The sequence below is a fragment of the Ailuropoda melanoleuca genome, chromosome 1, assembly GCF_002007445.2.
Source record: "Ailuropoda melanoleuca isolate Jingjing chromosome 1, ASM200744v2, whole genome shotgun sequence".
Classification (NCBI taxonomy): Eukaryota; Metazoa; Chordata; class Mammalia; order Carnivora; family Ursidae; genus Ailuropoda; species Ailuropoda melanoleuca.
In genome coordinates, this window is record NC_048218.1 from 185092470 (window position 1) to 185120232 (window position 27763).

At 42.2% G+C, this 27763-nt stretch overlaps 1 protein-coding gene across 8 annotated transcripts in view; it reads right to left on the reverse strand.

Annotated features, from left to right (window-relative positions):
• Positions 1–27458, reverse strand: part of CADPS2 (calcium dependent secretion activator 2) — a 544075-nt gene extending 516617 nt beyond the window's left edge. For 3 of the 8 annotated variants that reach the window (XM_034671244.1, XM_034671231.1, XM_034671252.1), the window contains exon 1: positions 26696–27455. In XM_034671244.1, the coding sequence (XP_034527135.1) occupies positions 26696–27034 (339 nt within the window). In that variant the 5' untranslated portion in view covers positions 27035–27455. Of the gene's footprint in view, positions 1–26695 lie in introns of all 8 variants that reach the window. The other 5 variants (XM_034671263.1, XM_034671268.1, XM_034671256.1 and 2 more) reach the window with 3 other exon arrangements.
• Positions 27459–27763: the final 305 nt, after the last annotated feature.

The following is a 27763-nucleotide window of genomic DNA, read 5'->3' on the forward strand; positions in this document are numbered from 1 at the left end:
TAAAAAAAAAAAAAAAAAAAAAAAAAAATTTGGGGAGANCACACACAAGCAGGGGATGGGGGGTGGCGAAAGCAGAGACTCTCAAGCAGACTTCTAGCCTGAAGGGCGGCTCAATCCCAGTACCCTGAGATCAAGAGCTGAAACCCAGAGTGCAATGCACAACCGACGAAACCACCCAGGTGCCCCAACTTCATTCATCTCTTCTAATCTAGTTCAATAGTCACCTCCTACCAGAAGTCTTCAGTGATAAATTGATGGGTCCTTTGCTTTCTTCGGTAATTGTGTACAGCTCTATCTTTTCCCATTTTATCATATTTATTGTTCTTATGTCACTTCACTTGTTTGAACAACAGCCACCACATCTAACTCAAGTTCTTTCTTCATTTCATCATTAAGAGCCCCCCATGGGAAAAATACTATTCTTTTGCCCCTTTAATACACATGGGAAACGAAACGGATTTTCACAACTGCTTCAGCTCACACTGCTGGGAATCAGTGATGTTGCCGTCAAACAACAGCCTATATCAGTTGTTTACTTAACTTCCCTGAAGCGAATTTTTTTATTTCATGGTCTAGAATAAAAAAAGTGTTCCTGGCATAGAAGAGCCAACGGTAGGAAGAGTGATGAAGGTATTAATAATAGTGCTGGTTAATATTTAAGACTGAAAGCAACTAGCAAAGCCAATAAACATCCTGCCTACATAAACGATTAGACAGAAACAAGATAACTTGTTACAGAACAACCACATGGTAGTTTGCCAGGAGATCTGAACCTTCTATCTAATGAGATGATCTCAGAATACTCAATATCTTCTTATAGCTAAGCTCTTGCAGTTTTATAAACGTCCCTGATAAAACCAATGCCCTTACTCTCAAGCCTTGTAACTAGGACTAACAGCAAAGTCCCTGCCGAGGCAGTGTTCTAAAGCAGACAAGCCCTTCCTCAAAACAGAGCCCTCAGAATCCAGGGTCACTGCTGGAATAATGAGGACAAGAGAACATGAATCTCTCAATTTACATGGAAAGAGCTAAAAGGAAGAGTCTCCCCTCAAACTGGCAAACACCTGTACAACCTTCTAGAAAAGAGGCCATTTATCTACAGTCTACCATGCACCAGGTCTATGCTGAGTAGGTTTCTCTCATGGATGAGCAGCCAGGGCTCACAAAGATTCCAACATCAGGATCAGAAGAGAGTAAGTGGCAGAGACCACCACTTCCCATGTCTCCCCACTGCACGGTTCTTCTCGGAGGTCACTGCAAATTGAAGAATTTGCATGTTAGTGGACGATACACAAACTCTGTCTCCGAGTAACACGTGATGCTAACTGTCCCCTCAACAACTGTGGACACCCAAGCAACCAAAAGCTTCAAGCATCTCATACTAAACTCAGAAGCAGTGGAGATTAGGAAGGGGAGAGAAACTGCATCTAAGAAACTTCAAGGTTTACACACAAAAGCCACTGAAAGGGAAAATTTGCCCCCCCCAAATTATGCCTCTTTGGCGTAAGGATTATCTTGAGCTCATGACTTAAGAGCAGACACAAGAGAAGCACTGAAAACCAAATGGAAGTTACCCTTCTGAAAGAGACTTACATTAACAAGCAAAGTCTTCATTTTAAGTGCATCTCCTCTGTACCAGGGAGAGGGGGTGAATTTCTAGAAACTCTTATCAGTGGAGAAGGCAACTAAGATCTGTAACCATCGCATGTCCTTGTTTACTATGCTTGCCTGATAACCTCCCATAACTGGCTTTTCTCCATCCTCCCCCAGGCTACCATCTTTTGTCATTAGCTGGAGATGGTGTTTAACGTTCCAATGTTTAAACCTCTCAGCCTTCTGCATCTAATAGTTTTCATCCGAAGGCTAAGAATTTCAGTCTTAACTCAGCCACCTTACTAAGCTATCTAGACAACTCAAAGTCCTAGTTCCATCAGTGATTAATAACTGTTAGTTGCCCACTATTTGATAAACATGAATAAATCACATTTGTGTTTATCAAAATTTTGCACAGTTCTATTGAAGAATGTTGGCACATTCTGAATTTCTCCTCAATCTGTAAGATGCCTGGGTAAAGCTTATTTTCATTATGTTTAATATGCTTAGTTAAAAGTCATCTAGAACAAAAAAACAAAAAAAAATTACATAAACCTCCTAGAAGAAAACATAAGCAGTAAGCTCTTTGACATTGGTCTTGACAATTTTTTTTTTTTTTTGGACCAGTCTCCTCAGACAAGGTCAACAGAAGATAAACAAATGGGATTACATCAAACTAGAAATCTTTTGCACAGCAAAGGAGACAAAATAGGCAACCTACTGGAGATATTTCTAAATCACATCCAGGTAAGGGGTTAACGTCCAAAATACATGAAGAATTTACATAGCTTAATTTAAAAAAAAAATGGGCAGAATACATGAATAGACGTTTTTCCAAAGACCCACAGATGGCCACTAGTAACATGTAAAGATTCTCGACATCACTCATCAGGGAAATGCAATCAAAGCCACAATGAGCTATCACTTTACATCTGTTAGTCTGGCTCTTCTCAAAAAGACATGTGTTGGCAAGGATGGGAAGAGAACCCTTGTGCGCTACTGGTGGGCACAAGTGGGCATGTAAATTGGCACAGCCACAGTGGAAAACAGGATGGACGTTCCTCAAAAATTTTAAAATTGAATTGCTAGATTGTATGGTAATTCCATTCTAGTTATCCAAAGAAAATAATATCTGTTCAGAGATACGTGTACCCCTATGTTCACTGTGGCATCATTTACAATAGTTCAAATATGGAAGCAACATAAGTGTCCATCAACAGATGAACATGTGGGATATATATGCAACAGAGTATTACTCAGCTATATAAAAAAAAAAAAAAACCCACACAAAACACCGAAATCTTGCCATTTGTGACAACATGGATAGATCTAGGATATTATGCTAAGGGAAATAAGTGAAATCATACAGTATTTCTGTCTTATCAGGAGATGGAGGAGGGGTGAGGGAGACGGGGGTGGGGGAGGGGGAGACTGTCTCACAAGGTAATACTATTAGCAGAAGCTCCAACATAGCCAGTGAAGACAAGTTTATTAGATGCTCTCCACTCACCTTGGCAACATTCTTACTCTGTGCCAAGGGCATATTATAGCTAGTGGGCTCCTCACTGGTCATGCAAGCATTTCTGCTCTCACTAGGACAAGCTGTAAGTCCACAATGAGATGGTTGTGTTTTTCAACTAGCTAAATTACCTCTTTTGTGTTCTAGAACATGCTGGCATGTTCTTACATCTGCTCCTTTGTTCTTACTCTTCCCTGAACCTCGAATGCTTTTCCTCCAGATATCTTTCCCTTCCCCTCCTTGGCCTTTGGGTCAACAGTGAGGCCTTTAATTCAGTGTCCTTTGCATTAGTTTGGGTCCACCAAGAAGCCAACATTAAACATGTAAAAGATATTAGAGGAGGGTCTCAGTCCATTCAGGCTACTATAAACAGAAATAGACTGGGTGACAAGCATTATTTCTCATAGCTGTGGAGGCTGGGAAGTCCAACTAAGGCACAGGTAGATGTGGTGTCCAGCAACGGCCTACTTCCTAGTTCACAGGTAGCCATCTTCTTGCTCTGTCCTCACATAGCAGAAAGGTGAGAACTCTTGAAGGGTCTCCTTTTGCAAGGCCATTAGTCCCATTCATGAGGATTCTACCCTCACAACCTAATCACATTCCAAGGCCCTAATACCATAACCTTGGAGGTTAGGATTTCAACTTAATTTTGTGGAGACACAAATATTCATCCCATAACCAACAGGGAGGAGAGCAGGAAAAGACAGGGAACATCCTCACACAAGATGAAGGCAGAGGGGATGACTGGACTTTTGGCCAAGGTTCAAGAAAGGTTCAGCCAAGCGGATGGGAAGTCCTCAAGCTTAAGTCACCTGCTAGCATGGTTGCAGTATTTAAAGGATGGCCTCATGATCCCTTTTGTCCCCAGTCAACTGGCTAAACAACACCCATAGGAAACATGGAAGCAAAAGCACAAGTGGGCTATCAATTACGCCCCGTGGCAGGATCCCCAGCTTATAAACCCATCATGATAGTGAATATTTAGTAAGCACTTATTGTATAGACTACACTTCATGCCTTAATACCCACAACCATGTAGCAGGGCACTCTTGCCTGTACATTACAAAGGAAGCAGAGACACGGATAATAGACCATCAATTGGCGTCAGAACTAGAATTTGAATCCAGAAGTCCTTACTACCTTGAGTTTGAGCAAAGTTTTCTATTAAAAATAAAACAAAATACTCACTATAGGTTGGTAAAATACTGTCCCATTAAATGTAATACAATTGAAACGATAAAAAAATCTTGACCATCTAGGAAGATTTTCTAGCCATTCCTTCAAAGACCACATATGCCAGACATCTATGAACAAAACTGGCAAAATCCCCTGCCCTCATTGAGCTTATGAGACACAGAAGGTAGGAGTGAATACTCATTAGGTGATCGGTACAACAGGGAAAATTAAAACGGGGTGGGGGGGAGATCAGAAAGTGTGTAAATAAGTAGAAAGAGGCAATTTTACACAGAGGTCAGGAAAATCCTTATTGAATTGATTGTAGAGCAGAGAAGGAGTAGAGGGAGGGATATCTGGAGGAAAAGCATTCGAGGTTCAAGGAACAGTAAGAACAAAGGGGCAGATTTAAGAACATGCCAGCACGTTCCAGAACAGCAAGGAAGTAGTTTAGCTAGAGAAGATCAAGGCAGGGGAACAGGAGGTCTGAGAAATAAAGGGGGCAGATCACGAAGACAATATTCAAAGGGCTCAGTGCAACCCAGTGGAGGTCTTGAACAGAGAAGCAATTGGACTTTTGCTACAAAGGAATCACTGACTGACTGCTTGTAGAGATCACATTCGAGCTGGACGTGGGAAGGACAGAAGCAGAACAAGTTTCGAAGGCTACTGCAGAACCCTACAGGCAGACTGCTTTATAATCTTCACTCCAAAAATCACAGGAAACTAAAGGACTAGCACCAATTAGAAGAATCTAAAGTGGAGATATGGAAGGTACATTAAGGATGTGCCTTATGCTACAAAAGTAACAGGACTACCATCTTTAGAACCATCGTCAAGGAAAAGGCCCTGGCCTTTGTGCCTGTCCTCTGCCTGTCTGCCTTCCCATCTATGACTGAACCCCACAGACTTCAGTGCCCAGGCTTCCTCGACAGCCGGCTGAAGACAGGCTAGCCAGACACTGGACATCATGAATAGAAAGGTCAAGGTATTTCTCCCCCAACCTCTTCTATCTCAGGTGGCATCTCCAGCAGTAGCCAAATCTCCACTGTTCCACATCCCCCAACGGCAGCCCCTCCATGGTTCCAGTTACCACTGGGTGGCCCCAGGTCCTGGGTTCTGCTTTCACCGGGTAGCTCCTCTGCTACACCTCAACTCCCACCAGGCAGCACCCCACCCCCAACCCATCCCTGGCTCTAATAACACCAACCCTTCCCTTCCCTCACTTCCGCCCAAGGAATAGTAGCTGCTTCCTGCAGCTGGTAACTCTACATTGCATAACAGATTCGCATTTGCTTTTTTGGCTTTTCTAATACCTTTGCAATTAGTTCCCTATTATCACATCCCCTCTTTTAAACCACTTTGTGATAGTTTTGCTGACTAGACCCTTCCATACTCTTCCATCAAAGCGTACAAATAAATGTTTATGTGTTGTGTTAAATTAGAATCTGGAAGGTATGCACATATTCCGTAATGATCTATACTATTCATATCCCACGTTTCCCAGGGAAATCAGGCTGAAGGAATATCAAGGGGAGTTGGAAGACAAGGGGGAGGCAGAAGGAAAAGGGGGCAGCGGGGTGTGGGAGGAAGAGATGGGGGACAGGTACTGCCTACAACTGTTTAGTGCTTTACAAACATTCTCTTAATCTGGAGCCCAAGGCAAAAAGCCCCAGAGGCTCCTCACAGCATACAGCTCAGAAAACCTCAACCCAGTCCTTCTGGAGAACCTGCCGCTATCAGTCAACACCACAAGGCTTCAGGCACCCCTGGGGCCATGTCCTAAGAGCTGCCAGAAATGCGCCTTGCTTTCACCTACCCTTACTCACAGCATGTAATTATCAGGAAGTCAGAGGAGGTGAAGTCTGTGTACAGAAAAGTCAATAGAGAACCTTGAACCATTAAGGTGTCAAGACAAAAGGTACCACCCACATTTGCTACAGAACATGGGCAAACCAGACCCCCTCCATCACACTGCTCAGCTGGGCTGGAACAGGGAGTGCTGTACATGCAAGGACCAGGGAGACTTGCATGAGCAACCTCTGGGTTAACACCTATTATCCTTGCAGAAAAACAGCATGCATAAACAAGGACAGAAAATTTAGCTTCAAATGCCTACGAGTGTAACAATTTCTATAGAAAAGACACTTAAGGTGATATTGTGTTGCATAAGCATTTGGTATAAAGGGAATGTTGGATTGACCCCAGGAAAGACAGGTACCCTCACAGATAGGAAAACAACTTCAGCACTACAACTGTTAGTCACCACTAATTCAAAAATGAATCATGTCCTTGAAAGTCATACTATAAAGGGGCATCACCATATTTGCATCAGACCTAAAAAAATTATCCAATGTTTACTGACTTGTTATATATGAAAATACAACCCATACAAATATAACCTATAAAAGCTTTGAATTACTTAAAAGCCTTTTTCCCCCAGAGAGGAAGTAGTTTGTGGTAGTCTGAAAGCTTTTTAAGTGTCACTTTGATCCCCCATCTGCTGTTGTCAGGAAAGGACATGGTGGGGAAAACAAGCACCATCCTATAAAAAGGGACGGCAAATTTCCTAGAAGGATCACTTCCTGACATTTGGTATCTCTTAGCAGTATTCTGCCTGGAAGCTGGTTCTGAGAATGGTGAAGAAATACAATAAAGGAAGAATCACTGGAATTTAGAGTTACTACACACATTCAGCCTAGGAGCAATCCAATCCCCCAGATATGTAAGGGCATATATAAGTGAACCCCTGAACAATGCAGGTGTTAGGGGCCCCAACTGCTGTGTAGTCCAAAATCTGAGTATAACCTGACTCCCCCAAAACTTAACAGCTTCCTATTGACTGGAAGCTTTACCAATAAGTCAATTAACATGTATTTTATAGGTTTTATAATAGACTATATTCTTACAATAAAGCTTAAAAAGTTATAAAATCACAAGAGAAAAATGCATTTAGAGTACTGTAAAAAAAAAAAATCCACATGTAAGTGGACTGTGCAGTTCAAACCCAGGTTGTTCAAGGGTCAACTGTATAGACAGGAGTTGAAAAATGTGTTTGTCATCTGATAAACAGACTGGAATTCAAACTCCAAACATGGATAAAGGACCCTCCCATCCACACTATAAACATACCCAGAAGAATTGAGGGCAATTAATGAAAACAGCACACTGGACCAGGGTAAGAGGTCACAGGAAATCCGGCCTTGTGGCAGGAAGGTACAGGATGTGGTCTTTTCCCCTCCCCAGGGTGTGGTCTTGATACAACCGACAGGAGACCTACAAAATGCAATTTAGAAGCCACAGAAAAACCTTGAAATCCTGTAGTTCTAAGATTAAATATGCATCTAGGTCTAGGTTTCAAACCCTGACAACTTCTATGCAATGGAAGATATTACCTCGATTTCAGAAGTCTTCTCCACAAACATGGCCCATATTTAGTTTGTATTCTGCCCCCTTGTTGGCATATGCTCCGTAGCTTACCTGCCATTCCAAATCCCTCCTCTGCTTTCCTCTGGTACAGAGACTGGTAAGAAAAACCTAACATCCCAGCCTTCTTTACAGCTATGGCTTACCAATAAGATAGGGTTGTCGAAGTGGGGAGGGGATCTCCTTTCCAGAATGAAGTCTATGATGAAGCCCACGGCTCCTCCTCTCCTTCCCCTTGGAACAAATGCTACACGTGGAGGTAGTTGCAGCCATGACAGCAAAAGCGTCACGGTAGGGACGAGAGTGCAGGTGAGCCAGGCCAGCACTGGGTTCTTGTACAGGGAGAGAAGTGAAGCCCAGTGGTTCAAGCTATTCAAGGGCCTTTCTGTTCAGAGCCAACGAAATCCTCAGTGGAATATCCCCAAAGCCTTTTCTCCTGTTTTACATCCCACGGGTGGCACCAGTGAGATCCTAAGAATCATCCTTAAATCCTCACATCAGTCCCTTTGCTTCTCGTTTCAACCTTGTCAGCCCTTCTAGTTCCTCCATTCATGCTCCCGTCCTCTAGCCCTACTGAAACGCCAACTCCTCACTGCCAGCAGTACACTCCTCTTAGACGCACAGACCTCCCCTGAGAAGCTTCCCAGACGCACCAACATGGATTCCTGGTTGTCCCCGTTGTCCCACAAGATGCCTCACAACGGGCCCAACAATGGCTACAAGAACATGTAAAAAGCCAGCATGCCAACATTTTTAAGATACCTTTTATGTCCAATATACAAAGATGTCTAACTCTTCATAGAGCACAGTAAGATGGTCTTTGTGAAAAAACAAACCAACTTTACAAAGACCTATCTTTAATGGTATAGTCAGAGTTGGCAAGGACGCAGGGAGATGGCTGTGAGACTCTCCATAGGTGTGAATGTATAGATCAGTATAATTATTCAACATACAGCTGACCTTTGAACAGGAGTTTGAACTGTGTGGGTCCACTTGCATAGTCTTTCTGTAAGTACAGTAAATGTATCTTAGGATTTTAACGTTTCTCTCTAGCTTTAAGAATACAGTATATAATACACAACCTACAGTACGTTGACTTTTTAATCAGTAAGGCTTCCAGTCACCAGCAAACTATTAGCAGCTACATCTTTGGGGAGTCAAAAGGTACACACAGATTTGATTGTATGAGGGGCAGGGGGCTTGGTGTCCCGCTCCTGTGCTGTTCAGAGGTCAACTATTACAAGTCTCAAAATGTGCACTCTCTTAACACCCAGTCTAGAAATATTGTGAAATCCATCCCTCATCCCTATAAAGTATGCTAAGCTCATCAAGGCATTCATGTTAAACCAGGGTGTGTATGAAGAAAGAGAAGATGACCATTAAGTTTTTTAATAGGGATTTTTCTCATTAGCAAAAATATTCAGGATATTTTGCTGGGTGGGGGGAAAAAGCCAAGATACAGAATAGTTTATAGCATGATCAACGGCAAAGTAGGCATGGCAACAGTCACGACGAACGGTTCAGTACTCATCACTGTTTACCTCTGGTCAGATCCTGAGTATTTTCCTCCCAGCTTCTATACTCAGGAGAAACCATTATATAGGTACAGGAGAAAAAACAAGATAGTAAAATCAATCAACGGTACAAGAAACTCAGGTTGAGTTACCACTTAAGTGATGACCATTTTCTATAACCAGATTCAGTGTTGCTCTGGTGAAGGGAATTGGAAGCCCTCCATCCACGTGCCCGAATGCAGGCACTTGGAACCAACATCAATAACCCTCTTAGCAATTTGATGGACTCCATTACAGTTTATGAGAATTATGAGGCCCTGACATTTTAAGATCTCCTACTCAAAAAATTTCCCATAGAACCCCAAGTAATTCCCTTATAAAACCACTGTAAAGATCACAAAAAACTTTCAAGTCCCTTTAGGTCAGGCTGTAACTGTAGATAGCTATGCATTGGGGCACGTCACTTGTCAGCCACGTACTCCGGACTTCAGTGCAATCCAACCAGTTTTAGATAACAGCTCATATACCAGAAACAATTCTTATTTTGCAAGGAAAAAAAACAAATGACCCCTTGGGAAGTCCACAATTTCAAGATTCAAGGGTGTGGAGACACACATCAGAGAATTCGGATACCATTGTTTCCGAACTAACCAAAGGCAGACTGCTTACATTCTGAGCAAATACAGAAACAGAAGATGAGCTCAGAAGTCTAACGTTTAGTGTGCACACTGTAAAGTGCCATTTAGTCCTACTCATTTATTTTAGAAAGCCATTTTTTTACCTCTTTCACCCTTCATGCTCTGAAGAACACCTCAGCACCTGGTCAACAAGGTTTTGGGCACTGTATATATAGTTGACATTTTAAACTATCTTTGTGAAGATATGCAGACTATTGTGTCTGGCTCTGAACAATAGGTAATTCTGAAATTGAAAACTCGGGGGTCTTCTATGCTTTCTCATCAGGGACCTCATAAGTAAAAGAGGCAGGATTTAAGCAAACACTAACGAAAATAAAAGTTGCTCCATAAAAGTTAAAGTGTGGGGCACCTGGGTGGCTCAGTCAGTTAAGCGTCTGCCTCCGGCTCAGGTCATGATCCCGGGATGGACCCCAGCTCAATGGACAGCCTGCTTCTCCCTCTGCTTGTGCTCTCTCCCTCCGACAAAATCTTTTTTAAAAAATGAAAGTTAAAGTGTTCTCATTGTCACACACTTGGGTCTTGGGGGAAAATACTGATGCTACTACCTACTGAAACCAACAGAGATTGGCCTTGTCAGGGAGCATGGCCTGAGGGCCTTGTGCTACGAAAATAACTCCTCAAAGTAGGACTCATAAAATTCAGGTCTCTTCCTGGACTGTAGCTCATACCCCGCAAATTCTTTTTCAGAATAGACCGATCCCCCTTCACTGCTCCCTTATTGGTGTGCTCTTAACACTGCTTAAAATAATCAAAGAAACTGGGTTTCAGTTAATTGTAAGTTTGCAATACTTTACGTTAAAATCCCCAAAGACTATTTCATAAGTGACTGAACATGGGCACCACACATATGTTGAAAATAGTTGGTTAGGTCACAATTTAACATTTGCAGCAACCGATTGATGCCTCCACGCAAAAACAATGCTGAATGACCAACTGTCTTTTGAAATACTTTCCTCAGCCAGAGGTTTCTATTTCATCATCAGGGTCATTGGAGACTCTGGGCCTTACTCCAGTTAGTAGCTCTATTAGCCCACATAGAAGGCAAAGATCAAACTAGTCAGTCATAGAAAAATCAAAAGAGGGATAGGGAGTATTTTAATTACACACATAATACGAATACACTGTTCTGTTCTTGGATTTTCTGACGCTAACTTTATATTACTGATACTTAAAGCAAGCCAAGAGGTGGCCAAGAACACTTTAATCTCAAAAGTAGGGTTAGAAAATTCATCCAGGGGCGCCTGGGCGGCTCAGTCCTTAAGTGTCTGCCTTCGGCTCAGGACGTGATCCTCGCGTTCTGGAATCCAGCTCCGCTGGGAGCCTGCTTCTTCCTCTCCCACTCCCCCTGCTTGTGTTCCCGCTCTGTCAAATAGAACTTTATGAAATTTCACTTTAAGATTTTATGTGGATGAATAAGTGTGCTAAGAAAGTGATTAAGACAGTAAGGAGCGGCCTCACCTTAAACAAAACAAAAACACCACACCATCACCACCAACCTTTATAACCCAGCCTTTGTCCATCACAAGTTCACAAAAAGTACGAATTTCCTTGGGTTAGAGAGTATGCCTATAGCCAGACTGAACTAACAAGTACCTAGCACAACAAACTTTTAAAGCTAAGATTTTAACATATTAGAACTCTCTAAAGCCACCATTAAAAACATAAGGAAAAAAAAAAAAATCGGTCTTTAAAAAAGACACCAGACTTCAAACCTTTCATTAGCAACACTGGAAGCTGGAAGAATATGCATTGATGCCTTCAAAGTTCCAAGGGAGGAGGATTTCAATGCAGATTTCAATGCCCAATTTGTCTATCAAAACAAAAATTTCAAACCGACATAGATTCAGAAAATTTGTCACACTCTTTCAAAGGTGCATGTGAAAAGGTTCAAACAATATTAGGAAATGGGAACACAAGGTCTTCAACTCACAAGAACCATGAAAAGAGAATCCCAACTCTCAGCCTGTTGTTAAGCTGAGAGTTCACATTAGCGTAAAGCAGAGGAAGGCTACAGGGAAGACAGATGTGGGGGTGGGGGAAGAGGTAAAGAGATCAACAAGCCATTAGAACAGTCATCTCCAAACCTCAGACATCCCATGTGCTAGATTTCCCCTTTGCTCTCCATTTTCCCCTATCATCTACCCAGCTCTGTGGCTTCCAGGACTAATAGGCCTTAACAGCCAAGGATGTTTGCTCTTCAGCTTCTCTTTGGGATTCCCTTTTTATGAGGGACCCGCACAAAATCAGAGAGGGAAGTACAAGCCAACAGGAGACCATCTCTGGGCTCACTCGCAATGATGCCCCCTTTGGCCACAACTCTCCTCCTCCTGGAGACCAGAGCCTCTGATTACTCCCACACCATGGGTTCCCAGTCTGCTCAGGCCTGAGTTCCCTCCATCTGCCCATGGAGGCCTACAGACAGTAAAGTTTTCCCTCTGTTAACTCTGAAGGCTTCCCCATCCGTCATTGGTTCCCTTAAAGCTGCCTGACCCTGTCATTTGTGAGTTGCCCCTTAGTGTGACAGTGATTTCCCACTGGGCCCTAACTTGTAAGTCTCCCCCCTTTAGAAAGGGAACCCTTTTGCTACACAGAAGTGAAATTCATCACTGGGTTATAGAACTTGCTCGTATTTTCACAATACAACATCCTAACTGGAATAAGATGAAGGGAAATAACATTTCAGATGTAAGTGCTTAGGCATAGCTGGTCTAATAAACTAGACACATACACACATATATAACGCAGATGTCTAAGGTAAATGAGGCAGTATTTACCTGAATGTTGTCAACACTACTCCTTTTTGATATTTTGAAGGGTTCAATAGTTCACTTATCCATAAAAATCCAGGAGAATGGGACAAATCAAAAGGAAAGCAGACACAAAAGTGGACACAAGCATCCTGTATCAGAAACAATCACAAGCACCATTGCTGTCAGTGATATTTCTTCAACAGGATGAGCAATTCTCATCTTTCCTCTCTTAGGAAAATTCCAAAAAAAAAAAAAAAAAAATTTGAATCTTTCCCCAAATTTACCCAGAAGTTGTATTTCTAGGAAGATCATACATATTATAAACCCACACAAGACACTTTCTATTTTATAAAAAGCTCTACTCTAGGCTCAAATAACCATAGGCAGCCTTTACCTACATAAATGCCCAGAAGGACATTCAAATGCTATGTAGGATGAAAGACAAATCGTCATGCATTTCAGATTTTCTAGAATCCCTGAACCCCACCCACTAAATACCAGTAGCAACCCCCCAGTCACAAAGAAAACCAACATACCCTATAGAATTTTTTTTTAAACGTCTGCTGATAGTATTTACCATCCCCACTGACAAATGCTGGTTTATAATTTGCAACTTAAGGAGACAATGGAGACAAAATAGAGAAACAAGAACTCCAAGATTCAAGTTTAAGAAATGCAACTAATGCATACTGGGTGGTTTCACAGTGAAAGATAGTCTGGATATCAACTCCACTAAGTAGCTTGCAGGTTCTAGAGTCAACTACTCAAAGTACAGAAGTCTTAAGGATTCTTAAATTCCACATAAATGATGGGCCCTGAAGTTACAGTGAGTTTTCAGGTCAAAGATCCTTTTAGATTTTTAATCTGGTCACTTCTTGTAGCAGTGCAATACTCAATGGCTTCCCAAACTTAAATTCTGAACATCTTAACATGCCCTACAGAATGTAGGTGAGTTTGCCCATGCCTACCGCTCCAGAATCATGCCTTCCCCACTTTCCAGTTCTCATCCCCACTCTAGCCACCGTCACTTCGCTGTTCTTCCTAAGCTAATTTTATTCCACTTCAAAGCTCTCCATACTTGGAGTTAATGCCATCTGGATGTTCTTTCATCCACCCTGTACCCCATTTTCAAGTGGCTCAAGTACTTTTGTTCATTCAACCGTTACCTGCTCCTCGGGGAGCCGTTCCCTGACCACCCTACCCAAAATAGCTGTGGATGTCAAACCCACTTCACAGTCAGTATCCCTTAATGCTTATATATGTACTTGTTGATAATCCTCTCCTCTACTAGACGTTTCATTAGGCTGTTTTGTCCACACCCACACTCCCAGTGCCTAAAACAGAGCTTACTACACAATGCCTGTTTAAGTATGGCCTCAATATTTGCTGCCTAAATGTAATAGGCTTGATAGAACGTTTTTCTAAGTGAAAATGAGAAAACAGAAAAACACCCTTTGAAGATTTATGCCATGTCAGGCACTGTGCTAGGTATTTTAAGTTTTCTATGATCTTCACAGCATCTTGAAGCATCCATCCTCTAGAGATGACAAGGGCAGAACCCTGCTCTGCTAGAGCTAGGGGCCTCCCATAAACAAAAGTAAAAGTCGGAAAGGCAAAGAGGAAGGGGACAACACAGGAGGGGAGAGAGATTATCAACAAGCTAAGAATATTGGCCACCTTCCGTCCCTGTTTTGATTTACGTATTCCAGCATTTTCACAGTGTCTGACAGTTTTACACACAATGAAATTAAGAACTACTAAACTCAGTAAATACCAATTAACATCAACAATCTGCTATTCATAGAGAATAGGAGGTAACGTAGATAATGCAGATCCCCGTTGTACCACATCTGAAACCTAGGCTTACCGATACTTTTAATCTCACTTCCATAAAGCACAATACATATGCATGTACGTCTATACGTTTATATTTATATCATTCCTCTACACAACAGTCTACAAAGAACAGCACTGAAGCTTAGTTTGGGGTGGCAAAGCCACCATGTATAACTCAAGCTGTTCGTCAGATAATGTAAGAAAGGCTGGATTCAGCATATAAATTACAGCTTAGAAATAACATGAAAAGTGGATTGTGAAATTAAACCTAAAACAAGTTGGTAGTGTCATCTCTGTATTGCTGAATCCAAGTAACCTTTCCAATCCCCATCTTCCTTGACCTCCCAATAGCACTTATCATTGTTCTCCACTTCATTGTATTAAATAGTTCATTTTGTAATACAGAGTATGCTAGCTTTCTTCTATATCAGCTGCCCCTTTCTCTATTTCCTTTGTCAACTCAACCTTCCCTCCCTCTTAAATCCTGAAGTTCTAAGACATTAAAACCTCTTTGCTAGATTCACTTTTCTACCACATCACCCAAGCCCATGCTTTCAATTACAATACACGTGACAATTCTCAAATTTACCTCTTGTACCCAAATCTCTCCTGAACTCCAAACAAGTGTTCTTTTGATCACTACTTATTTGAAGGACCACAAATTAAACATCTCATGTATTAGATTTTAGCTCCCTTATGCCTTAATCTGTACCAGATTAAATTGATATCCCATCACTTCTCTCACATATTTGTAAGAGTAAAAAAAAGAAAGTCCAAAGCCTAGGATTTATAGAAATTCTTATGGGCTTGTATGCTTGAACCACAATTATGAAAAATTAAGGTCATTTGCACATTTTGGCCTCCCACAGTCATTTTAGGTTTACTGTTCTATCATGGCAAGCAGAGAGGCCCTCTAGCTGAGGCAGGGATGAGAGAAGAACATGCCTTCTAGCTCCCTACCTCCCACTGCTGAAGAATAAAGCCTTTCTGCTTAGGAGAAACAGAGCTTCACAAATGTAGGTAATAGTGGTCTTGTTATAGTTCAGAATGGTTCCGGAGGATACACAGCATCTTGTAAGCCTTTTTGGCTAACTCAGTTTGGAGTTTTAGATGTTTTTCTAGAGAACTAAATTAAGATTCTCATCTCTAAATAAAATTTGGAATAGAGTTCCTTAAATTTGTGGAAGTAATAAAAATACAGGTTTCACAGAATTTTCCTATCTTCCAATATTCACACAGATACACGAAAGTATCCTTAAAGGAAACACTGCAGACTGAATATAAAATTGAGATCCATTCAGATGAACGTCAACTTCATAATCCATGAAGAAAACTAGAGACATAAGCTTCTTAAAACACACACACACACGGTCTTCCCAGTGAATCCGAACAGTTGGGGCGCCTGGGTGGCACAGTGGTTAAGCGTCTGCCTTCAGCTCAGGGTGTGATCCCGGCGTTATGGGATCAAGCCCCACATCAGGCTCTTCAGCTATGAGCCTGCTTCTTCCTCTCCCACTCCCCCTGCTTGTGTTCCCTCTCTCGCTGGCTGTCTCTATGTCAAATAAATAAAAAATCTTTTAAAAAAAGTGAAAAGTACAACCATGAGGAAGGCATAAGATTTATATCCTGTCACTCTACCCGTCCCTGGCCCCAGGATGCGAGAGTTCAAATGCCATATCATAAAGACAAAACAAAAAACAAAAAAAAAAAAAAGCAAAGGAAACCAAAAACACAGAAAATGGAAAATAAGCTGGATACATTAGCAATGACTGTTCCAAACTCTTATAAAAGACTAGGCAAAAACTGTTGTATTAGTTTTTCTCAATATAAAATCTCAAAGTGTGTATGCACACATGCATATGCAGATGCATGTGTTTAAAAACAGGAGTAGGCATATTATGGTTATCAGTATCTGATAACTCCAACAGCTTAGTTTCAACTTTAAAGTTGGACAAAGTAGAATTCTCATCCAATACTATACTAGATGAATCAAAACCGTGAAAAGCAACTCCCTTTAAGTATATACATATCTTTATCCTTTTAGGAATCTGGCATCAAAACTTAAGAGTTAAATTCTTCTGGAAATATAAAGATACAATTATAGCTGGATAATGTAGTCACTATAAAGATGACAAATAAGATGGGAATGATTACTATAATGCTAATTAGATGTATTCAATCCTAAAGTCAAAAATTTGCCACATGGTTTCTGATATTAAGTAACTTAATACTAATTGGGGTGCTTGGGTGGCTCAGCTGGTTACACATCAGACTTGATTTCAGCACAGTTCATGATCTTGGAATCAAGCCCTGCGTGGGGCTCCGCAGCACCACAGGATCCGCCCGAGATTCTCTCCCTCTGCGCACCCCAGCCCTACACTCAAAAACACAAATTTAAAAAATGAAAATTTAAAAACTTAATACTACAAATAGCTCAGTGAACCACAGTGTTAACATAAAATTACAAGTTATTAAAGAGAAAACTTCAAAACTAGAAATTTTTAAATATTCTAGTTAACAATATTCATACTAGCTCAAGAGAATATTTAGCAAGTTTCATATTACAGACTGATGCCAAGTTGTATCTGGAGGTAAATTCATAGCTTCATATACTTTCATTTTACTAAAAGCAGAAAATAAAAGGATCCTATTTAAGCTGCCAGATTAAAGAGCCACATTTATCTCTTACTCAGCCCCTCCCCCCAAAAAACCTTAGGAAAATAGAAACTATAAAACAAAGTTTATGAAGTTAATATGTATGTTTATAAAAACAAGTTATCTGGGCTAATTTTTTTTTTTTTTTTTTAAAGATTTTTTGTTTATTCATTTGAGAGCACGCATGCCGAGTAAGAGCAAGCAAGAGCACAAGCTGCTACGGTCAGACGGAAAGGGAAAAGCAGACTCCCCGTTGAGCAGGGAACCCAACTCGGGGCTCAATCCCAGGACCCCAGGATAATGACCTGAACCAAAGTCAGACACTTAACTGAGTTACCCAGTCACCCCTCAATTTTTTTTTTTTAAGAGAATTAAATCTGAAGACTGAAAACTGTATAGAAAACAAACAAGATACGTCCAACTATGTTAACATACCTGAAAACCTAGAAATGGCCAATTCTCTGGTCAATGATCAACGTATTTTTTTGTTTTAAAGATTTTATTTGACAGAGAGACAGCCAGCGAGAGGGAACACAAGCAGGGGGAGTGGGAGTGGAAGAAGCAGGCTCCCAGCAGAAGAGCCTGATGCAGGGCTGGATCCTAGAACACCGGGATCACGTTCTGAGCCAAAGGCAGATGTTTAATAACCCAGGCACCCCTGGTCATTGTATTTGAATGTGGAATAAGGAGAGTATCTAATAAAGAAAAATCCAAATAGATAGTTAATTTCATGAGTGAATTCTTTCTGCTGTCAAACAAGCATCTGCTACCTTACATACAAGGGGGGGGGGAAAGTTGAGCAAAGTTAATATATTCCTCACTTAATACTTAAAAATCAAACCTGTTACGACAGCCAGCAGAGAAAATGATAGGACCTTTCTGAATACAGGCCAAAAAATAAAAATAAAGTCTAGGGAACTGGAAATCAAGTGTCTTTAAAAAAAAAAAAAAAAACACACAATCAGGGAGCAATTAACCCAGAAATGTAAATATGGTTTAACAATATGAAAACTAGTCACATCAGTAAAATTAAGTTAGGCAATTACCTCAACTAATGCCAAGTAATTTGATAACCTTCAAAGTCAATTCCTGATGTCTTTATCCTCTTAATAGAGTAAAAATTAATATCCTATAATATTAACAATGTATTCCTTGGTATGATATCAAAAGCATTCCTCAGTAAAGCCTGGATCAAGACAAAGGTATGGCAAAAAAAATTCACTGTTTTGAATGTTTTTTTCTGGTGACAACAGAAAAGGTAGAGGTACTGAATAGGTCAAGTCTTTACTATTAGAGGATTCAACCATCCATCCAATCTAGAAAGATCGGTAATCATGACAAATGATTAGTGTACAGTAACATGATCAGTTAAAATGTAGTTTAGGGGTGCCTGGGTGGCTCATTGGTTAAGCGTCTGCCTTTCGCTCAGGTCATGATCCCAGGGTCCTGGGATCCAGCCCTTCACAGGGTTCCCTGCTCAGCGGGGAGCCTGCTTATCCCTCTCCTCCCCCACCCCCTGCTTGTGCTTTCACTCCCACTCTCCCCCCTTTCTCAATAAGACCTTTAAAAAAATGAAGTTTAAAAAAAAAACCACACACACCCCGAAGTTTAGAATTTAGCAGTAATAGAAGCCACAAAAATTGTAAAATATTTAAGAATAACCTCGTTTATAAACCTCGTTCTACATAAAACCTACAAGGCACCACAAAGACATAAGAGGCTTTACTAAGTGAAGAGATGTTTTTTGTTGCCAGAACACTGAATTTAGTAAAATAGTTTCCCAACAGTCTTTATATTAAAAAAAAAAAAAAAAAAAATCTAGTCTGGAGTATCTGCATTAGTAGGCACTAAACTAAGCACTTTATAGAATGTCTAATTTAATTACGACAAGAGTTTTATGTGGCCATTACCCCCATTTTACAAATGAAAAAGCCAGGAGACAGGAAATGCTTCCCTCATACAATGCAGACACTGCTGAAGAATGAAGCCCAGGCTGTCTGAAGACAGTGATCTCCTAGCTGCTGTACTGCTACAGGAAAAGGGGGGGGGGGGGGGGGGGGGGGAAGTGTGGAGAATAGAATGAAGAGAATTTGACGAATGGGAACTAATCCCATCAGGTTATTAAAATACAGGATTATCCTAAATCAAAATTCTATAGTAGCAGCAACAGGAAGAACTAGATCAATTAGAATAGGTAACCTAGAGAAAGATATAAAAACATACAGTCTAAGTTATCGAACACTAGCCGGTGAGGGGATTTCTGCTTGTTTTATTCTTTACCGTATTTCTAAAGCATCTAATAGTGTTACAGGCTCAATAAATATTTGACCAGTGAGTTAATGAAGGAAGCAATATGAACTTGCCTTACAGCTCAGTAGTGGAAATAGACCATAATCAATTAGGCTGCAAGAACTGCTTAGCCATTTAGGGGAATAAGTCAACTCCTTGCTTCAAATTCTAGATGGGAAGCTGAAGACACGAAAGTTTTTAACAAACAAAACACCACGAAGTAGATCTACAAACAATGAGATTATAGAAACCCCCTCCTCCAAGGAACACTATCTTCAACATATTGATGAGTTCACCTCAGTAAAACCAGTACCTCAACAGAAAAATGGGAAAAGGAGGTTAGACCATACAGATATATTCATCCTCCCAATCAGCAGAGAGCAAGTTAACGATCATCTTAGCTGCCAGACTGGAAAGATAGCCTTTAAATTGTTCATACCCTTTGCCCTAGTAACATTTTCATTATGAAGATTCATCACTAACTTGAAGGTTAGAAAATGAAAATATTCAAACCATGAGGTTTACACAGGGATATAAGGTTTCAAGACGACCATCAGTGATACTGTACAAATACTCAAACACAAACCAACCATTAATGCTATTTCTTTAAATTTAAGGTATAGCTGATACAATGTTTCAGGTATACAACACTGACTTGACACTACTGTAATTTGAAATAGGTTTTCCATCCTGTCTACTCAATCCTAAAATTTTACTAAAAGACTGCACAGAAAAATACCAAAACACTTAAAACTGTTTAAGGAAATTTAAGTACTTCACTTAGAAGACATTTAAGAATGTCTTCTGAAGTTTACTTTTTGAAAGACCTTTATGCACTACCACCTATACGCAGGGGAAGTATTCCTCCCACTAATGACCTTGAAAGACCTTGGTGAAATTTACTCTTCAGTTAGGCATTACTCAGTGTCAACTCCTACTGAGATTTCACTATACTCTCCCAGTTTATTTTGGGATGGAAGGCAACACCCAGGCTTACCCTGAGCATCCTATATTTTCTGTTGCTAATTCTGATCTGTGGTTTTATAGTGAATTACACAATTGCAAATGCAATTTAATCCCCTCTAGCATATTACCTAAAGACCTTTTAGAAGTCTAATATGTACTGGTTTCCCACTGTATTGATTCAATAAAGTCTAGATTATTTGGATAGGTTTGTTCCTCAGAGCATCCCTGCTGCCTCTACCTTAATATGGAATACTGGTTTAATTACTCAGTAACCTCACTACTGCAAATACTTTCACCTTGCCCAGGTTAAAGCAAGCCCAGTTCACTGTAGCTTTAACAAGCAGCCGATCTCAACCTTGGTTGTACACTAGAATCACCTAGGAAGCTTTAAGACTACAACCTCTGATCGATTAGTCAGGGGTACAACTTGGATGATAGGATTCTTGAACTCTCCAGGTAATTCTAATACACAGAGAAATCACGGGTTTTTTGTTTTGGGGTTTTTTAAAGAAAGGAAATCCTACCAAACTCCTTAGCCGATTTTGAAGCAAAGGGACCAAACAGTAGTCCTAAAACAATGTTACCAACTTAGGACAGCAGTTTCACAATTTGATTCCTAAACATTAACTTTGGGGAAGGTGTCCTTTATTCCAGGGATATATCCACTAGAGTTATGAGGACTTTTATAGCCTAAAAATTGAAGCACCAGTAACATAGGACTATGTGACCCACAACTTCCTTCCCAAAGATCTACATCAATTTGAAATGCATATAAAATAGTACAGTCACTCAAGAGACCTGCCTCACTACCAAATAACTGGTAGGATTTTCCATTCAGAATTTCCATATTTCATAAACTGGCAATCGACTTTCTCTTTAAAGTTCTTTAATGACCTTACAAACTTATCTTGTGAGCATACAAGGGAATGGTTTCCATTAAAAGAAAAAAAAAAACTGAAGAGGGAAAACAGGATTCTGTTATTTTATCTCACTTTATAAGCAGTCATTGCATATCACAATTACAGCTGATTTCATTTTTGAAAGAAGCAAACCCCAGATCACTTAATCCGTTTGAGTTCTCAGTAACACAACTCATTCTATTAAATTGTTATGGTCTCAAGATAGCCTGTAGAGAGTTAAAGGAACTGAAGCAATGCATATCTTCCCGAGATCCTGATAAAGTCGAAGTCTGAGGATGCTTTCATGTGGTTCCCACCTCACTCCCCAGAGAACGTATTCCATTTTTTTAAGATTTATTGGACAGACAGCAAGAGAGGCAACACCAACAGGGGGAGTGGGAAAGGGAGAAGCAGGCTTCCCGCTGAGCAGGGAGCCACATGCGTGGCTCAATCCCAAGACCCGGGGATCATGGCCTGAGCCGAAGGCAGACGCTTAATGACTGAGCCACCCAGGCACCCCTGTATTCCCAGTTATTAAAAGCCAACATAACCCACCCCTCCTACATTTGCACCATCAGGTACCAAAGCCCGAGGAACACATAGGATGAATTATCCTAACTCCCAAAGAGGGTGGCCTAAGACTTTCACATCGGCTGGAAACCCACTAACAAAACAAGGCCTACTACTGGGTTCCTACAAAGTTTGTCTCAGGTTTGCTAGCGGCATTGACAAAGTTTCACTCCCCAGTCCTTAGTTCTGTACCAACAAGTATTACCCGTTTTTATGGCTTTCTATACAGGGGGGAGGGATCCTGGAGATCTCAGCAAGCATGGGGAGGGGGGCGGGGAGAGAGAAAGCTTCAGTGGCTCAGTTGAATGTTGTACCCCTGGGTTCAGCTCTGGTCATGGCTTCAGGGTCGCAAGACTGAGCCCCACATCAGGCTCCACAGTTAGAGGGTGTCTGCTTGGGATTCTCTCTCTGCCCCCTTCCATGCACACTCGTTCTCTAAAATAAAGCTAAAAAAACCTGTTTAAAAATATTAGCATCCGTGGGGCACCTGGGTAGCGCAGTCGTTAAGCGTCGGCCTTCGGCTCAGGGCATGATCCTGGCATTCCGGGATCGAGTCCCACATCGGGCTCCCCCCCCCTCCGGGAGCCTCCTTCCTCTCCCAGTTCCCTGCTGTGTTGCCCCTCTCGCTGGCTGTCACATAAATAAAATCTTTAAAAAAAAAATTAGCATCCAAAGACGACTTACTTTGCTTTTATTATCGTTCTCCAAACTATACCTGATTCTGAGACATAAGACTAGATTGGGACCCTTCCATGTATCCAGAGGAGTTTTTACAGGATACATTGAGAATGCATCAAGGCTACAGCTGTAGCTTAGGCACCAAAGAGGCAACACAGCATGAAGACAAGGACTCCTAGCATAAGGTAAAGGATTCTCAACCTTTGCAAGTCTAGGGTTTTTTCCTAGAAAACGCTTTCCCTTAACTTGGCAGATTATCTAAGCAGTCATAATGTTAAGAACATAAAGGGACTATCATTTCCAGAAAGAGAACAGCCGTTTTATTGTAATAAAACATTCAGATGTCAGAGTTTTAGGAAAGAGCCCACTGTATTTTTTTTTTTCGCCCAATACTATTTCCCTACAATGCACTCAGTTCCTGATCAGTTTTACCTAATGAACTTTTCCTGCATCGGATTTCACATTTGCATACACTTCTCAGAATTAGAGGAAAATTACGCGAAGTGGGAATGATTATTATATATGAAGTTTAAACAAGTCACAATTTAGTGTGATTACAGTGGTCCTGCACATAAAATGCAAAGAACGATATGATTCATACACAAAGTTTTTAGGTACAAGTTTTAATTCCTGCTTATTTCTAAATAGTTGGCTCCTTTACTAAATTCAATGAAAGCAAAAACTGCAACCATTCACTAGAAACCTACAGACCCAGCTAAACTATTCGCACTTTAAGTCCTATACGTGTAGACTATGGTTGTAAGTGGACACCTGTAGTCTAAGCCCGTATCTATAGGGGTGAATGTACTTAACCTCTACTATGGTGGTCATTAAGTTTGTCAGACTCTTCCTACCTTCTAACCACCAGACACGGTTTTTCCTACAGGGTCTCTAGGTTTTTCCAAAGGCTCAACAAATTGCCTTTATAATTTGTCTTATGAAGAAACATTTGTTTAACTGTGTCACTGGTTAAAGGTGGGATCAGTATTGAAATTACTGAAAGATCTAGAGAAAGTTTATTTCTGTAGTGTTCTGATGGTGCAAAAGGAATCAAGGTAAATAAGCATCAGGCTCGGACACTTCATAGCTGAAGCCCTTTTGCCATTCATGGTTACTTCATATTTGTATCACGTTTGAACCCCTGGATATGTTCATTTAGGTGGTGTGACCACCTGGTACGAAGTTTTGTCAGTACCTGGGTCTACCCTCTCCTCCAGAGTTTTCTGTAAAGCCATCCGTAGTCACAGGGCCTACCTGGCATACACCAGCCACTGATTCCTGCGAGTTGAAGTTTTCCAGCCAAAAAGCAAAGAAAAGCATGTTTTAGTCAACTGAGTTTAATACGACTAAGCTTTCTCAACCCATGGATAAAACCCCTAACTTTGTGGGCCTTCCAGCGACCACCACCACGAAAAACCCCACATACAAAAACCAAAGGCTCAGCTCTAGTTCACTAAAACTCACCTGCCCTTAACAAGAGAGCTAGGACAGTCAAGGTAAGGCTCTATTGTTTATGAAATGAAGACCCTTTCCGAGCTCAGTTTTAGTTTCTAAAATTCGTGGGGTGCCTGGGTGGTACAGTCGTTAAGCAGCTGCCTTGGGATCACGCCCTGAGCCAAGGGTTCTTGGATCAAGCCCCACATCAGGCTCCTCAGCTAGGAGCCTGCTTCTTGCTTTCCCACTCCCCCTGCTTGTGTTCTCTCTCGCTGGCTGTCAAATAAAATCTTTTAAAAAGTTTCTAAAATTCTTGAAGTTTTGAGTAAGCAGCAATCTGCATTTCAACATCTAAGCCTTTAAATCCTTTTACTAAACTACTTGAAGATACAGGATAAAAATATACAATGGATTAGTGATTTTGCAATTATGTTTTTTTTATAGAACCCAACTGTGTAATTCAAGACTTAAAGTTTTTGGCATTAATCGACTTGTGCAAATTCACAAGAATGTAAATTCCCACTTCACTGTCCTGGGGGAAATCCATTGCCAAAAAATGCTCCAACTCTTTAGTAAGCAGTATGTTTAAAAAAGAGAAAAAAAAACCACCACACGTGGAGCCTTTTGAGTAAGGGAAATACCTACTCAGACTGTTATATGGCCTCCCTTTAATGAAAATTCACAGAAATTAATGTGACCAAATGCAATGTTCTCAACGTTTACAGAATTGAAGTCTCCAAGCATTCCAAACATTTTTCAGAGATTAGAGCAGGGTTTTGTTATCTGGCTTTGCTAACACCTGGACAAGGTTATAATAGTTTTAGTATGGTGAATGCACCTGTTTCAAAGTTCAAGTTCTGCAGAAACTTTTTAAGTAGTCTGATCTGCAGCTGTAAACAGGTTTCAGTAACAAAATGGGACAAGTAAGCACAGTAACAGCTGCCAGCGACCTTTTACAGAAGCAGAAGTCCAAACAGGAATACCCTTGGTTTAACCATACACTTTTATACTTTAATACACTAAAAAGCTTGAATGCAATATGAATGATCAAAATGATGGCTAAAGGACATTCAGAAGCATGTAAGACCACACAAAATGTAAGTCAAAAACTACTTACACTTCGTTAAGGACTACTGAAGTTGAAAGCTGCTTGACCGACCTAGGGAGTGGAGAAGCAACAGGTGACTGCAATACAAGCAACAGTGAGGAAGTACTTACCTAGGAATGGAGAAGGTACACAAGAACTCCATGGGGAACTCACAACTGACCTGAAGAATGGTGGCTTCAATCATGCCAAGTGGTTTGAGATTAGGAAGCGGTACCTGGATAAATTGCTCTCCTCCAAAATGAGGAGTCTACTTAGAGGATAACATCATCTTTTCCAGCTCTAGCATTGTGACTGAATTACCTACAGGGTTAGGTTCTGGAAAGGTCTGTGTAATTAGGCGACAGCTGTGGAGAATCATTCCCTAAGTAGTCCTGGAGAATGAAGGGTTCAAAACAGCTTCTTTAGCTGTGTTTTTAAAGGCTGGATAAATGGGGGTGGGAGGGTGGTGGGAAGACTGACTTTAGTGGAAGCTATAGTGGTGTTTCAGATGGCAATTCAAAAGCTCTCCAGATTTTTAAGAAATGCCTCACATGCTTAATACTTCAAAAAACACCTATGCATCTAGATATACCTTGGGCAAAGTAGAAGCTCTCTGGGTCTCCACATACTGTCCGACTAAGGAGATAGAATGTTGAACCTAAAGGTTCAGTAGAAATTTAACTATTAGAAAAATCTCCTAGACGGGTTTTAAAACTTGATACATTTACCCAAGTAGGACAATTTGAGTCAGGACTTTCATCTGTTACAGTACATTAGACCCCTAGAATCCGGTTAAAACTAAAGTTGGCAGGCGTTACACCTGAAACTCCTTACCACTTCGGGATGAAGAAAAACAAACGCATTCCTTACTAAGTGGCAATGCGCCAATCCTTTGTTTTTCATCAACAGTGCGTTTCATTAGGACTGCCTAGACCAGGAATTACCAACCTGCAGTTGGTCTACAAAACTGCGTACCTTCTCCAAGGTTTGGATTTGAAGTCCTAGCTTTACAGGATAGGAAGTGTTTTTTTTTTTTGTGTGTGTGTGTGTGTGTGTGTGTGTGTGTGTGTGTGTGTGTGTATGCGTTTTAAGTCACGGAAGAAAAATTTCTACACCTTCGCCTTAGTGAAGACTGCTCTAGCTAATAGAAGTGGCCAGATTTCACCTGTTTCGCCTAACTACACAATCTTTTACACCCACAGCAAAGCCCAGCTCCAGCTGAACTAGGTGAACAGGAATACACCACTGCTGTTAGAAATTAAAGTTAATAGGAGTTGCGTTCTAACCTGGCGGGAGCCGAGCCCCACCGGGTGCAACCACCGCACAGCCGGCACTACCGGTTAGTCTCACGGATGCCAAGCTGACAGCTTCTGCCAACGGGAGGGGGGCTGGGGGAGGACGCGTCCTTTGCAACCCGATACCCAGCCAGCAAAAGCAGAGTCTTACCCCCTCCAACCCTAAAGATTCCCTTGAACCTCGAAGAACAACAAAAATAGTGCCCGCGTTGAACAAGGGCGGAGGGCAAGCGACCCAGGGGCTCTACCCGGGAGAAAACTACAGGGAGAAAGAAGTAGGGGCCAGAGGCGGCCGGTCCTGCGTGCAACTCACCTTCTGCTGCCTCCGGGCCATATCGGTGGGCTGCTTAGCGTTGAAGGGGTACGCGATGCACCTCACCACGAAGACGTAGAGCTGCAGGCGGATCCTCCGCTCCTGCTCCTCATCCAGCTGCCTCTCGGGCTCATCTCGCCCCTCGCTGAGCACCGAGGGGCTTGGGCTCACTGGTCTGGCCGCGCTGCCGCCGCCCGCGCGTCCCAGCGCGTCCCGCCGCCCTTCGCGAGCCGGGGCCGGGGGCGCTCGCTGCGAGGTGCCGGCCGCCACCAGCACATCACGGCTCTCCTCTTCCAACCCTTCGTCCGACTCCTCTTCACTGGAAGACGGGTCCAGCATGGTGCTTAGGATGCCCCGCCGCTCGGCCCACGGCCCCCAGGCGTCTCACCCACGGCAGCTGCGCCTGCTGGTCTGAGAGAGCCGCGCGGCTTGCAGCAGCGGTCGCAGAACGAAAGGGAAACCGGCCGGAGCTTTCCGGACACGTCGAGTTAGAGAGCGGAATGTTTCCTACCACCAGGGCGAAAGGGGCGGGCAAGAACCGGGAGAAGAGGGGGAGCCGCCGGGATTAAATAGGCGGAGTTAGCGTTGGAGGTGAACGTGAGCGCCTCGTGAATTCCTCTGCCTGCCCGGGGCCCGCCAACCCCGTGATCCTGCAACGCCTGTGGGAAGAGGCGGGGCGGCCCGAGCGCCCGGGCGCAGGTGGGGAACCTGTGGCTCCTACAACAAGCAACACGTGGAATAAAATGTTGAGCGGGCGCGGGGTCGCAGAGTGCGCGTGCGCGCGCCGCGGCTGCTGCCGGGGCCCAGGTGCCGGGGCGCGCAGTTTGCAAAGGCGGGGAGGGGCTGGCTGTGCCGGCTCTGAGTGCGCACACCGGGGGTTGCTTGGACTGCCTTGACCCGCACCACACGTGCTTTTTCTCCCACGAGATTCCCGAGGAGCAGGTGGATGGGGGCCGGACAGCTGCCCCCACTCGCCCCTCCGCCCCCGGGTGAAGAGAGCGGCCAGAACATCGTTCAGACCCGAACCTGATGCCCAGGATTGAACCCAACTGCGTAAAAGTGGGGCCT